Genomic DNA, 13,818 nt, shown 5'->3' on the forward strand with positions numbered 1-13,818 from the left:
TCCTAATTATAAACTGCAGAATATTAAGTGTATCAATTTATATGTAGTGTTATTCCCTTTCAATCAATAGAATTAGTGTGACTTTATGTTATATTTGATAATTCTGGTTGAAATTGGCATATATGAAATTCTTATGTGGAATTCTCAAATGATCTATACAGACAGAAAACTGTTTCTTCCCAATTTAATAATAATGGTTGTTACAATGGAAATTTCCCTGGGGGCTTCCTAATCTGTGGTTTACCGAGAGATAACATGTTGTAGATTGACATTTCATCGAATTCAATATTAGACATGCAGTAAACCTTATACTGATGAATTATCCAGTAAACTTCTAATACTCATTTTTTTCTTCCTTTTACAATAGCTGTGTGTCAACATGACCAATGAGAAGATACACCAGTATATCAATGAGGTGCTTTTCCTACAAGAGCAAGCCGAATGTGTACAAGAGGGAGTTACCATGGAAACTGTGTATTCTCCTGGTAACCATACCGCAGCCTTGGATTTTTTCTTTCAGGTAGTCTTCAGATCCATTTTCCACCATGCATATTTATGCACATACTCTGTGTGTTAGACTAATAAAAACTTGTGCCTGTGTTTTCTGATTTATTAATCTTGTTGAGAACTCTATGAGTCCAGTGAGACCATGGAGAGGGGCCATCATAATTGCCCAGCGCATAAGGACTAATAGAGATTTGTAACAGTCCTGGGCAGAAGAAGATAGAACCAAAGTTCCTTCCCCATACAGGTCCACACAGAGGATCTGTGTGCCATTTCATGCCCTTTGGCCCCTGTTGTAAGCTTGACTGTTTCTTTTGTGCCTGGAGCTAGTTACTGGAGTACAATAACTATGAAAAAAATAGCCTAATTGTTTTCTTAAAAGATCAGCAATAATTGCCACTTTAGGGAAAGGAAATATTATTCCCTGTATTTCTTGTAGAATTATCTGATGTGCGTAGACTGGGAGGCTTACCAGCATATTTTTTCTTTTCTTTTTCTTTTTTTTCCCGAAAAGGCATTAAACAGTTTTGTTTACTGAATTACAAGCTGTGTTAGTCTGCAACAAACAACTGGAATTCTATTGGTCCTGCATAAAAACAGAAAACAAAAACTCTTTATTTTATTCATTTCAGAAGCCATCGGGCTTTTTGTCAATGCTGGATGAGGAAAGTCAATCGATTTGGTCAATGGAACAGAGTCTTTCTAAACGTGTTCAGTCTTACCTGGATACATCAGACACAAATACAGTATATTCCTCCGCAAAAGATGGAAATGGTAACCTTGCCCCAAAGGATCAGAGCTCCTCTTTCACTGTTATGCATTATGCTGGGCGGGTAAGTTGTTTGAATGGTTGCATACACATAGTTAATGCACAAGGTTAAACAAAATGAAATTCTGCCAGGTCTTGCCAGCTTTTGGTTGTGAATGTGATATTTGCCTAATCACTTCAGTTTTGTTTTTGGTTTTGGTTTTTTTGGTGAAAGGCTAAGGAAAACAGGAGGTGCTTCAGTATAGCAACTAACCCCTTAAGCAGAGACAGAAAAGGCAAGGTTGGTAAGCAAGAAATTGGTCAGCTATGATAAAGTGTTTTGATGAGAATTCATATTACCAGTCTGAAACAGTAAAATGCTTCTGTCTCAGACAAAATAAATAGAAAAAAATCAATAGGAATGTTTAACTGTCCTTCTTGGAATAGTGATTTGATCAGGATCCTTAAAGATATCTTATGAAAGTATCATATTATGAACATAGGTTGTATTTTTCAGTGATCTATATGTATTTACATAATGCCTGATGCTAGCATTTATGTACTAAATAATTACACAAGTGTACTAAATAATTATACATATATCCTGATAAATTGATAAAAATGGAATTTTTAAGGCATTTTAAAATTGGTGATGCTATTCTTGAGACTGTGGTATTATTACATTGTAGCACCGATTTTATAGTAGTCATTTGTGATTTATACTTGATAGAAATTGTTAATAGATCAGACTTCTAAATATATCAGGTTTTATTGGCACTTTCATGTATAAAGTAACGGTATAGTTAGACAGATTTTGATAGCCATTATTATAGTCTTATATCAATTAAATGAGTCTAAAGTAAGTGAAGTATAAAACATTTTTTTCTCTGAGTGATTACCTTCAGAAATACCCAAATTTAAAACCAGAGGATCTGATTTTATTCTTACCGCAATTTTTCACTGATGTAACTCCTTTAACTTGCTAAAGCTTCTCATTATTTACATGAATGTAACTGAAAGATGAATCAGACCCAGAGGGTAGAAACAGAATTACCAGTAAAATGTGACAGGTAATTGAATATGAAATTTTCCACTTCTCAGCTTATTCATTTATATTCTGGTGGTGTCTAGGTTGGTATTTGTGGAGGAAGTTAGTGTGAATGCCGACTTTATGTTAAACAGAAGGTGAGGGCAGACAGCCTGATTTCCCTGGGTATCAAAAGTTGAAACAGTGATGTAGTTCCCAGTAAATGTGAAACAGCTGGTTCTCCATGTCATCTGGATCACAAAAAGACTAATATTCCACCTTGGTCCTGGTGTGACCTCCAAACGGACCCATGTAATTTTGGCTTTTTCTTCAGTGGGATACTCATGTAGCTCTAAGTCTCAAAAGATGTGGGTTCACATCTTTACACATACACTTCCAGTTGCTGGAAGTGCAGTTATATTGGAAAAAGCAGGTGTTGAAAATGATCCTTCCTCACAGAAGAGGAATTTAACTTATTTTTGCTTATTTTTTTTTAATGGAGATTAACAGGGAGCCTTTCATGAACAAAACCGAGATCTCTATTATGAGGGAGTTTTAGCTGATGCTACAAGCATGTCCAATAAATACAACTAACATCTTCATAACTTAACACTTTGTGTCAGCATTGTCATGGGAATATAAATTGTCTTTTTTTTTCCACTAGCAGGCCCTTTTGTTTGATTGTAGTCATGCATTATCACGTACCACCCTTTCCCATATATTTTATACCCAGTAGTCTTTTCTAGAAATAATGATGTTAGCCCTAATGTTGTTCCCAACCTAATTAAACTTCCACAGGAAAGGCAGTACTAAGAGGAAAAGAGTGGAAATAATAGGAAGAAGTGGAGGAAAAAAGAGCAAGAGAAAGGCATGAGTCTAAGAAGGCATGTGGGAAGAGAAGGCTCAGAATAATGTCTGATGGAAACGAAAATGCCAAGTATTTGGAATACATACTTGATGTAGTGGGGGGGACAGTATATTAGGAAAGTCATGATTCTGAGAGACCTCATTTGATTTTTTTCTTGATTACTTGGGGATAAAGAAGGAGTGTGCAACTATCTTAGGGATGAAGAACGAGTGTGCACATGGAAGAAATCAGAGTATGTGTGAAGTCTTTCAGTGGAAACTGAGAGAGAATGCTGTATTATAGAAGTTTGACAGAATGGGCCTGTGAAAGAAGGCAAACAACTTTTTCCTCTTTTCATTTGAATTTTATTCAATACTATGCCTGCACAGTACTAAATCTGCCATTCTGTGCAGAAGTAATATGATACAGTTGTTAACTATATGACCACACACTTAGTAAAGACCACTGAGAGTATGAATGCTTGATCATATCAAGTATTTTACTTTATCTCCCAGTTTGAATTTTGCAGCTGAACATTCCACAATGCTTTGATATATTGTGAGTCTGTTCTGAGAACTATTTAATGTCTTGACATCTGAGTGCTATAAGACAAAAAGCTTATCTCTGTTCTGTTCAGGCAGAAGGCAGAAAAGAATGATTTATGCTGTGTACGACTTAAAAATCTAGTGGAAGGCTTTTTCTGAAAGTTGTTTTACACATTATTCTGAACATTGGTATCATCTGATCTCTTCTGGAAAAAATCTGCTCATGTGGGATATTGTTTTATGTCAGATTCCTTAACAGGAATGTGGGTATTCTCAGCTGCTTTTGGAAGAGGCTGTGTACCTGGCAGCATCATGAGGGCTGTGGCAGGTTGGTTCAGCACCATGTACTGCACACTTATGTTGTGGAGACAAAAGGTTTTGTGGGTGTAGTTGATCAGTGCATCTTATCATCAGCTGAAACTGTAGTAAGAATGTGTCATACTGAATTTCTCCATACTTTTAGGATAACATATTTTACGGGCTCTCACATGACATAGGGCTTTGCATGAATTACATTACTGAGCTATTAGCCCTTCTGATAGTAGTGATTTTTGAAGGATAATCTTCCATTCTCTAACTTTCTCCAGGATTCAAAGTCCTCTGAATTTTGTGAAGGCATTAACATGTCAAGAAGCAAATTTGAAATATGTTACCCTAACACAATACCAAGAGATGCGTTATTGGCCAGCAGTGGTATTTAGCATGCTGATGTCTGAGATAATGAACTACTTGCCCCTTCTTCATGTAACCTGAATAATCTGTCATCATAATTTGAGTTTTATGCAGTTTAGATTTATACTTGTATTAGCAAATCTGGTAGGTCTCCTCTCACTGTTTCTCTTGCCACTGTTCTGATCTATAGTACCGCCATAAACTGAACCAAAAGACCAACTTCTTTGCTCTTTAAAGAAGTGTTCATAATGTCCTTTAAGTGCAGATCAATGTCTGTTCAATTTCTAAGATATGCACATTTCAAAATACCTCTCAGCTGTCCACTCATCTTCTCCAATGAAGTCTTCTCTGAAATGCTGTATATATCCCAGGCAGGCTCTGAAACTGAACCTCTAAATCAAAAGACAAAAGGAGATGGATTAATCAATAAGGACACTTTCATTTTCTTTATTTTTTTCCCCAGGCTGAATCCCCAGACATAACAATCAAATCAGTCTAGTCTAAGCCATGCCAAAGCTTCTAAAGGTTATTTGACAAAGATTATCTTTTTCACATAGACAAGATAGTTGTGTTTTTCTCTTTCTTTCTTTCTTTCTTTCTTTCTTTCTTTCTTTCTTTCTTTCTTTCTTTCTTTCTTTCTTTCTTTCTTTCTTTCTTTCTTTCTTTCTTTCTTTCTTTCTTTCTTTCTTTCTTTCTTTCTTTCTTTCTCTCTCTTTCTTTCTTTCTTTCTTTCTTTCTTTCTTTCTTTCTTTCTTTCTTTCTTTCTTTCTTTCTTTCTCTCTCTCTCTCTCTCTCTCTCTCTCTCTCTTCTCTCTCTCTCTTTCTCTCTTTCTTTCTCTCTCTCTCTTTCTCTCTTTCTTTCTTTCTCTCTTTCTCTCTCTTTCTTTCTTTCTCTCTTCCTTCCTTCCTTCCTTCCTTCCTGCCCAGATCCTGTTGGCCCCCTTGGCCACGAGGGCACATTGCTGCCTCATGGTTAACCTATTGTCAACCAGGACTCCCACATCGCTCTCCATGGAGCTGCTTTCCAGCAGGTCAACCTCTAGTCTGTACTGGTGCCTGGGGTTATGCAGGACCCTGCACTTGTCCTTGTTGAACCTCATGAAGTTCCTCTCTGCCCAGCTCAAAAAGTTGAGCAAGAAAGTCCCAGCCACAGAGGCAATGTTTTGGCAATGCCAAAAGTATTAATTTACAAAAGCAGTTAGGCAGGCTCATGGAGGAAATATCCACCAAGACCAAGATGAGATACAGTCTCCAGTTCAATAAATCCCCGATGGTCAGAGTTCTGACTGAGGTGGGAGCTTGTGGGAGACTTAGGCTCTATTTTTCCCTAAATGTCTAGAACAGAATAGCAGGGCTGAATGAACATTTGGCCTGACACACTACCAGCATGAATAATTTAGGTAGTTTTCCTTTCTGAATTTAAGTCAAATAGGGAGACAAATACAATCCTTTTTTTTTTGTTTTTGTTTTATTCTGTTTTTTTGTTGATATAAAGTGCTGTGTGGAACTTTAAGCTATTTTATTTTTAATGGAAAGAACTCACTGAGATATCATCTAAGGATCTTGTTTCCTTTAGTCAATATAGAAATGTAGGTTTACATACTCTGTACCCAAAGAATTCACCATGCAGAGCAAGATAGAACAAACAGCTGTAATAAATAATAGAAAGTGGAAATAATGGATATGTTTTCTGTTACTAGAACCATGAGCTAAGTTCACATTTCTTGTCTGAATCATTCAATGTTTGTTGTTTTTTTTTTTCCTATTTAAAATAACTACACACTATATTTGAGCACCAATCAGTGCACCAATCAGAGTTTTAGCCTGCTTTATTATAGAAACCCACTGGAAAAAAGCACTGTGGAAATGTATGCGCTTTAGGTAAAATTCCGCTGTAGGTTGGCACCTCTGATTGGGGCAGGATGCAGTTTACAGAATCAACAGCTTGAAAAGGACTTCTTTTATTCTTTCCCTTATTTGTGGAACTGACAGTAAACACTGAACCTCAAAGTGGCATGTAATTGGGTGAGTTTCAGCTTCTTTAGCCAGTGACTCGACTCACCAGTTCTCTGGAAAAAAGTGTTAGCAATTTCTTCATAAAAGGGAATCCTATTAAACTTTATGTACTTTAGGTGATATGAGAGATGTATTAAGAATACAGTTCTAGAGGTCGGTGATATATTATACCAATACCCAATTTCCCTCTGTTTCAGTGTAGATATTTAATCATAATTTATTATCTCCCACTGCTATACTTACCTACTCTTCCCACCACTCACTTTTTCTAATTTAGTTAAAGACTAATACACTCAATTAGTAATTGGCATTATAGATTTACAGAATAAGTTTTGTTAACTATATTTTATGGGCCACGGCAGCAGAACATTTACTTTAAATATACTAAAAGCATTTAATAGTATACTTAAATTATCCTAATAGTTTACTAACTGTGTAGTATTTTCTTAGGAGGTACAATTAGAAAATTGCATATTACAACTGTCACAGAAAAGAATATAATACTATCGTTACCCCTTTTCTATGGCAGATGCCATACTAATTGCATCATTTGACAATTACTTAATATAACAGATTATGTGGATTCAAGTAATATAGTCTTTTTCATGATTAAGATAGCATTACATAATTGTGAAATGACCCAATGGAAAAATAATTAATGTACTGATTAATATTGCTAATCTTAATTATGTATTTACAGCTTTATTAATTATATTTAAGCAAGGATAAAAAGCTCCCCAAATACCTAAGTGGCTTAGGATAGAGATACAACAAAAAATTACAACAAGATTTAGATAGAAGCATAACCCCTTGTTAAGTAATCATTTAAAAAAAAAAAAGGAAAAAAAATCGTGTTCTGAGAGGCTCCCATCAAGAGTTTTCCTAATCCTGGAGGTATGAGTCATCATAATTTTCTTCCTATATAACTTTACAATTCTCTTTGAGTTCTACTACTGTGCAAGCCAGAGCTGTTTATTTCCAAACCCTAACCCTAACCAAGACACTGGCTGTTTATCCATCAGAAGCCATGCTGAACACCCTTCAAGAGAAATAGGCATCCCGTGAAATTTCTCTTTTATGAATAAAGTAGCATGTACCTATCATGTAGTAGTTTGGTGGTGAGAGATTTCATCTTAGAAGTAGGAAGCACTAGTTTTGTTACTGTTTCAATCCAAGGGGACTCAGGTCTGTATGTCCTGGTTAGTATGGGAGGGATGAAGGTCCAGGTTAGGGATAATGATTGAGTTCAGAGAGGAAGTGAGAAGAGCACTTCCTTCCCTAAGTTAAAGCTAGATTGACACGCAGTACAGAATTCAAGATTAACAACATATTCAGAAAAACTTCAATGGCTTAATTACAGTCTTGCAATACCCCAGTAGAAAGGAGAGGACCATTTCTTTCAATCCTGAGAAGTCTATCCTCCCATTTACAAAATGGCCTTTAGGGGGAAGAACTCTAAATTCCCGTCTCAGTGTGGGGAGGGAAATTCATTTCTGTCTTCCTTTACATTTCTGTTTGCTTTAAAAACTGAAGCTGGATCTATTTTTGTAGGTTTAGCAAAACTGGCTAAGAGTGTGTAAGAGAGTATCACTTGGCACTTCAAGTTCCGTATCTACTTTTTGGTCTCAGTGCTGCTTTTCTGGACAGTGGCTCCCACTCTCAATACTAAGAAGCCACTGGGTCATATTTCTTTGGGCATATTCTGAGGGATTCTGGCTTGAGTTTGCTCCCTTCTCAGAGTGCCCTCCACATGTGTTAGTCTATGTGCACTCAGAGAATAGGTGGAGAAATGCACCGTCTGTTCTTGAAGTAATGGTATCAGGCAGCCAAGGTGATCCAAAGTGTTTTTTTGGTATTTCTGATAGAAGAGTAAATGGAGTTTGTACATAACCTGTAGACTGAAGGCAACTTTCCCCCAGAGGCAGAATAAATGGCTGGAGCTTGTCCTGGTGTAAACTGGGATTCAGATTGCATCAGGAGTGTTTTGTCATGGTGAGTGTGGCGAGTTTCCCATTGACAAGGAAACCTGTGGACCAGGAGTAACTTGCTCATCCTGGAGGGACAGTGATATCTACATCAGTGCTTCCTGCTCTGTACTACACCTCTGAGGCTTGCACTGTGAAAGTGTTTTGCAGTCAGACTGATGAAGTTTCTTCTGTATGTACAGAGACACACAAACAGTTTTTCTGGCTAATATTGTTGGTCTTTGAAAGAAAGGAACAAATGACACTACCTGGTGCCAGGTTTTAATTGTGGAGCAGGAAAAAAAAAAAACGGGTTTAATTTCTACTGCTGTAAGTTTTTTAATGAATGTGTTGATCATTACTAATGATGTCACAATATTTTTTCATAGGTTACTTATGAAATTGCTGGCTCAATAGAAAAAAATAAAGATTCCCTTTCACAAAATCTCATATTTGTAATGAAAAGTAAGTAAATAATTGGTTTTGTGATTGCTGTTGTTAGAGCAACATTCTCATGACTTGGCTGTAAATTTCATTTTACTTTTTAGATGAATTTATGTATAGTTTTGTTCCCAGTGACAAAAAAGCCTCTTCTTTTGATATATACATTTTTTGAAATCTACTCCGTTTATAAAATATATTTATATAATGTGATGTGATATAAAGATGGATGTGTTGTAATAAGATATAGTGTGATAGATAAGTATGATTTAAAAAATATCATTGAATGTGAATTAAAAATGTGAATTCATCCCAGAAAATAAGTAAATAAGGCTTCTGAAATCATAGTGACTGCAGTGGAATGCACTATCCTTTCTAAAAGTAGCATCTTGTGGGTGTTCTTTTGTTTTTCAATGAATAGATGCAATGTCTAATGAATTGCAAAATTAAGTATCTTTTCTTGTGCATATTATATAATTATATGTCTAAAAATAATGCATCCTAGTTTATTCATTAATTATCTCTAATTAGATCATTAAAAACCTCTACAATTTATTCTTTCTGTTAAGAAAAACAAAACGTTTTCCTTGAGGAAATGTCAGTGTATCCTGAGATGTCACTTTTCTTCAACCACTGCAGAATTTTTCACTTAATGTAGGATATAGTTATCTTTCCTTCCATAGAAATAAAGGTCTTTTGGAGGTCATATTTGTCTTTCCAATCAGCACTACTATTACAATATATTGGCTTTTAGCAGTTTTTCTGTGAAATTAGCTAAACTCCCTAGTAAAATCATTGATGCATTTTAAAGGCAAGTAATATGCACTAACAATGAAAAAAGAAATGGAAGAATTGATCTTGAATATAATTCTCTTGATTATAGTTTTAGAGAGATTCCAGTTCTCACTAGTTGGAACTTGCATAATAATTTGTCAAACAGTATAAGAAGGTGTACCATTTTTCATTATATTCTATCAGTGCAGCAGGGCATTTTTCCGTTCTCTCAAATAATCTCCTTTTGTATTTTCTTTGCTACTTTGTGTAATCAGCTATGGAACTGTTAAAAGGGAAAATAGACATTGGGATTGGATATAAAATGTTTGATTTGAAGAGAATATATATAATTAAGAAGTCACATAATAACGAATGTAATGAATGGGGAAATTCTGAAAGCAGAATATTTGAAAGTATGCAGGTGATTTAAGGGTTATGTTCCTTCTTTTTAGCTGACATAGGCTTTGAGGAACTTGAATATCAGTGACATATCTCCTTTGGGGCCAGTTCCATAAGTTAAAAGTGTTTACTTCTTTCTATTTTCATTGAATTTAGTTACTTTAATCAGTTCAAAAGCTTTATATACACTAAAGATATCATCTACTGTGTTTCAAAAATATATGGAATGGAAAACATACCTGTCCCCAAAATAAAATAGGAAACACTATTAAAATAGGTTTTATCTGCTTTAATTTAAAGGAAAACTTTAATGTCTTCACTAGCCCTACCTACAGCATCTATCTTCATTTAAAATATGTAGGTGGACCTTGTCCTCTACTGACTGTGCTTGTGACTGTGCTTCCACAACTTTGTGTTACTGAAATTGATTCAAGTATGTTTGCTGTCCTTCTCATAACTTTATTATTTATGTTAAGTCAACAGTAATGATTTCCACAACAAGTGGGAAAACAAATCTGTTATATTTAAATGTCTAGTAAATATATCTTTACACAGGTAATAAAGATCAAAATGAAGCCTTCTGCCTGTTACTAAACTTACTGACATTATTTATGACCCTCCTCTCATTCATCTATTTTTTTTCTTTTATTCACATTATGGGTATATCATGCTCCCAGATTGTTAGTTCTTAAAAGAAATTGGTTAAGGATATATAATGCACAGTGGATTTTCAGTGCTTATTGATCCTGTGGCAGTACAAACAACATGTAATTACCATGTTCATCTTAAAAGCCAGTCACTAAAATCTTATGAAGTAGAATTTAACTGGAATGAGTGTGACATGTCCTCTTTGTCTTAAAATTTTGAGGTGTTTAAAAAAAAAAAAAAGGAAGTGTATTCTCTTGTGTTAGTTGCCACAACTACATCAAAAATATGTATGTCATTATAGGCTATTTTTTGAAAATGTAAAAGCATGGTATTAAGGCAGAGAAGTGTGAATGTAGCTTTATATGGGTCTATCCTTCTCCCAACCCATTATAATCCATTATATTTTGTTTTGTATAATTATTTTCCTTTGGTGCAGTGACTGTCTATAATTGGCATCTGTCAAATATCTTGATCATTGCTAAATGTTTTATGTTAAGTAAATGTTATATAACATGTATATATCTCAGTTGTATTGCTTTAATATATGGATAAATAGCTGTAGGATGTGAGTCTGGAATGGAACAAAATTCAGAAGGAATTATGACAGTTGTTTTATGTTTTTACTTTTCTAACTATGTCTTTTACCTTCCAAATACCACATATATACTTTTATTAAGTATATGCTATCTTCATGCATTAATTTCTTCTTTTTTTTTCCCAGCCAGTGAAAATATAGTCATCAATCAGTTATTTCAGTCCAAGCTGACACAAACAGGATCACTTGTTCCTCCATATCATTCTCTTAAAATCAAAGGGTGTAAAGCAGCTTTGCTCAGTAAAAAGCCATCAGTGACCTATGCAAGCAGAGAGGCAAAAAAGTATATGGAGCTCAGCAAGGTAAGAATTTAGGACTCTTTGTGCTCTTTTTCTAAGGTTTTACTCAGTTACTCTGTATCTTCAGAAAGTTTCATTTCCTTCACTTAGTTCTCTGTATTCAGTAAATTGCTGAAATAATCTGGTTCATGAATAATAATTTATTTATTCTTTATTTATTATTACTGCCACATAATTTTCCAAGTCCATTCTTTGGAGTTTGGAATTCTTCGTTTTTTTTAGAATGGAAGCAAGCAGTTGTTTCAGTCAACTGTCTTTCTAGGCTTCTTGAAGCTTACAACTTTATTTTGGCATACAACTGCATAAAGTTGATTTGCCGTGGGATAAAGGAGGCTGCTGTCATATGCCTTTGTGGCATATGAATGTGTGTGTGACATTATACGTGCCTGTGTGTCTTCATGGAAGTACATTCAAAAAATGTCATGGGAATTTTTCTCATAGCCAACCCCTGCTTGGTGACGTAATTTCAGTTTCAGATGCTTCAGTAATCTCAGTAGAAATGCTGTTGGTTTAAAGACAGATTTATCAAATGACTGAGGCACAGCAGTGCCTACTTTTCAGTGCCTTTCTGCTAGAGTAAAATTCATAACTTCCTAGTAAAAGTTTCCTAAGGTCTTATTGCTGAGGCCATTGTTGACATATTGACATCCAGGTTTGGAGAGGTTTTTTTTTTTTTTTTTTTTTTGTCGTTACCTTGTTTCTTTTCTTTTTTTTTTTTTTTTTCTCCCCCATTCTTACCCAAACATTTGTTTCCCATGGAAAGAACTATGCAACATAGCACAGCAGGTAGGAGTTTTAGTATCTGAAATTTTGTTCCCGGCTCTTCTACTGACTCAGCAAGTGGTCTTGAACAAGTGATTTAAACTGTTGGGAGGAAAGGGTGACTGCGTTATCTGTCAAGCGGAGAGAACTGTTCTACTTCCATCCCTAAAATATTTTGTAAACTTTGACTGAGAAGCATTATAGCCATACTAGTGATTTCTTTTTTTATGAGAAGACCTGGAACAAGCACATCTCTTTTACTTGTGTGGCTTGAAGTAGGAGGTGAATTTGCCTTTAAAGTCTTGTTTCATTCTGGTAAGTGAGATTTAAAGTGAAAAAGAGCTCCACAGTTAAGCATAGTGAGTAGAGAATTACTGGCACCATGTTATTTTTAGTGAAGTTTGGGGCAAATTGAGGAAATATCCTTTTTTGATGCCACTAGAAAAAGATACGAGCAGACCAGAACATGCTGACCTGAAAGAGAGTGAGTTTTATGGTATAAGTGGACTGGAAAAAGGCAATAAAGAGAGGTTAGAGGTGAAAAGGCTGTCACTGGTACAGATTTGAATAATAATCTCTGTCTGGCCACATCGTAGAATGCAGTGGTTTTGCCAGCATTTCTGCAGGTAGAGCAGAATAAAAAAGCGAAAGGAGAAGCAAGCAATAAAAGCTTGCTTCCTGAGACCACTTTTAGAATGATCTTTTTTTTTACCGTTTTAGTCTCAAAGTTAAGAAGGATAGGAAATAAAACAGAAATTTATTTGCCACTCCCAACTCTGTTGTGTAGTATACTATTGGTTCTAATGGGACATAAAGCTATTAATAATTTATGGTTAAAATAGATTAAATCGTTTTAAAAAGAAAAAGGTTTAACTAAATTCACTTATGCAGGAAGAAAACAGAAGGTATTTTTATAAGAATAGTATTATTTTGTATTCAAAAATTTTCAGATCTCCTCGTTTATGTTTATTCACTTAAGCATCTGCCAGAAACATAAGGAACCACTTTAGAGAGAAACAGATTTGCACTATTAATATGCCAACTGAATGGGATACTAACTGCACAAGTTCTGCGTCTGCAGTAGATATTGCGATCATATTACATTGCTGAATTATCTGGAAATGGAATTTTATCTTTACCATAGCACACATCTGCTTTTGAAATCAAAACTTTCTAGCCAGCCATGTGTCAACAGATACTTAAGGATATTTAGCCACTTTCTCAGTTCTTTCTGAAATGCAAATGATTTGTCTATCTATGTCTGTGTGTGTAAATATTTGCCTTTGTTAGTAAATTATATACCAGTGGAAATTAAGGTTCACTGCTCATCCTGATATTGCATGTGTGCTTTTCTCCTGACAGCTGTTGAAGAAGAAAGGAACTTCCTCATTTCTTCAGAGACTGGAACGAGGGGGCCCAACCACTGTGGCAACACAGCTCAGGGTTAGTGAATATGTTCTGATCAGAAATTTAAAAAATAAAAACAAAACAGTATTAGACTTTACCGACTGCAAGGACAGAAAAATAATATACTTGAGTAAGCAACTTACCTGGCTTTTAAGAAAATGGTATTCAAA

General features: G+C 35.1%; 1 protein-coding gene across 1 annotated transcript in view; it reads left to right on the forward strand.

The window, feature by feature from the left end:
- MYO16 (myosin XVI) overlaps positions 1–13,818 on the forward strand; it is a 250,981-nt gene that overhangs the window by 164,415 nt on the left and 72,748 nt on the right. Inside the window, exons 21-25 of the mRNA XM_010216802.2 lie at positions 368–520; positions 1,137–1,337; positions 8,713–8,788; positions 11,307–11,482; positions 13,604–13,684. Coding sequence (XP_010215104.2) covers positions 368–520; positions 1,137–1,337; positions 8,713–8,788; positions 11,307–11,482; positions 13,604–13,684 — 687 coding nt within the window. The remainder of the gene's footprint in view (positions 1–367; positions 521–1,136; positions 1,338–8,712; positions 8,789–11,306; positions 11,483–13,603; positions 13,685–13,818) is intronic.

The sequence above is a fragment of the Tinamus guttatus genome, unplaced genomic scaffold, assembly GCF_059628265.1.
Source record: "Tinamus guttatus ecotype Peru unplaced genomic scaffold, ASM5962826v1 Tinamus_guttatus_pri_ptg000047l, whole genome shotgun sequence".
NCBI classification, from domain to species: Eukaryota; Metazoa; Chordata; class Aves; order Tinamiformes; family Tinamidae; genus Tinamus; species Tinamus guttatus.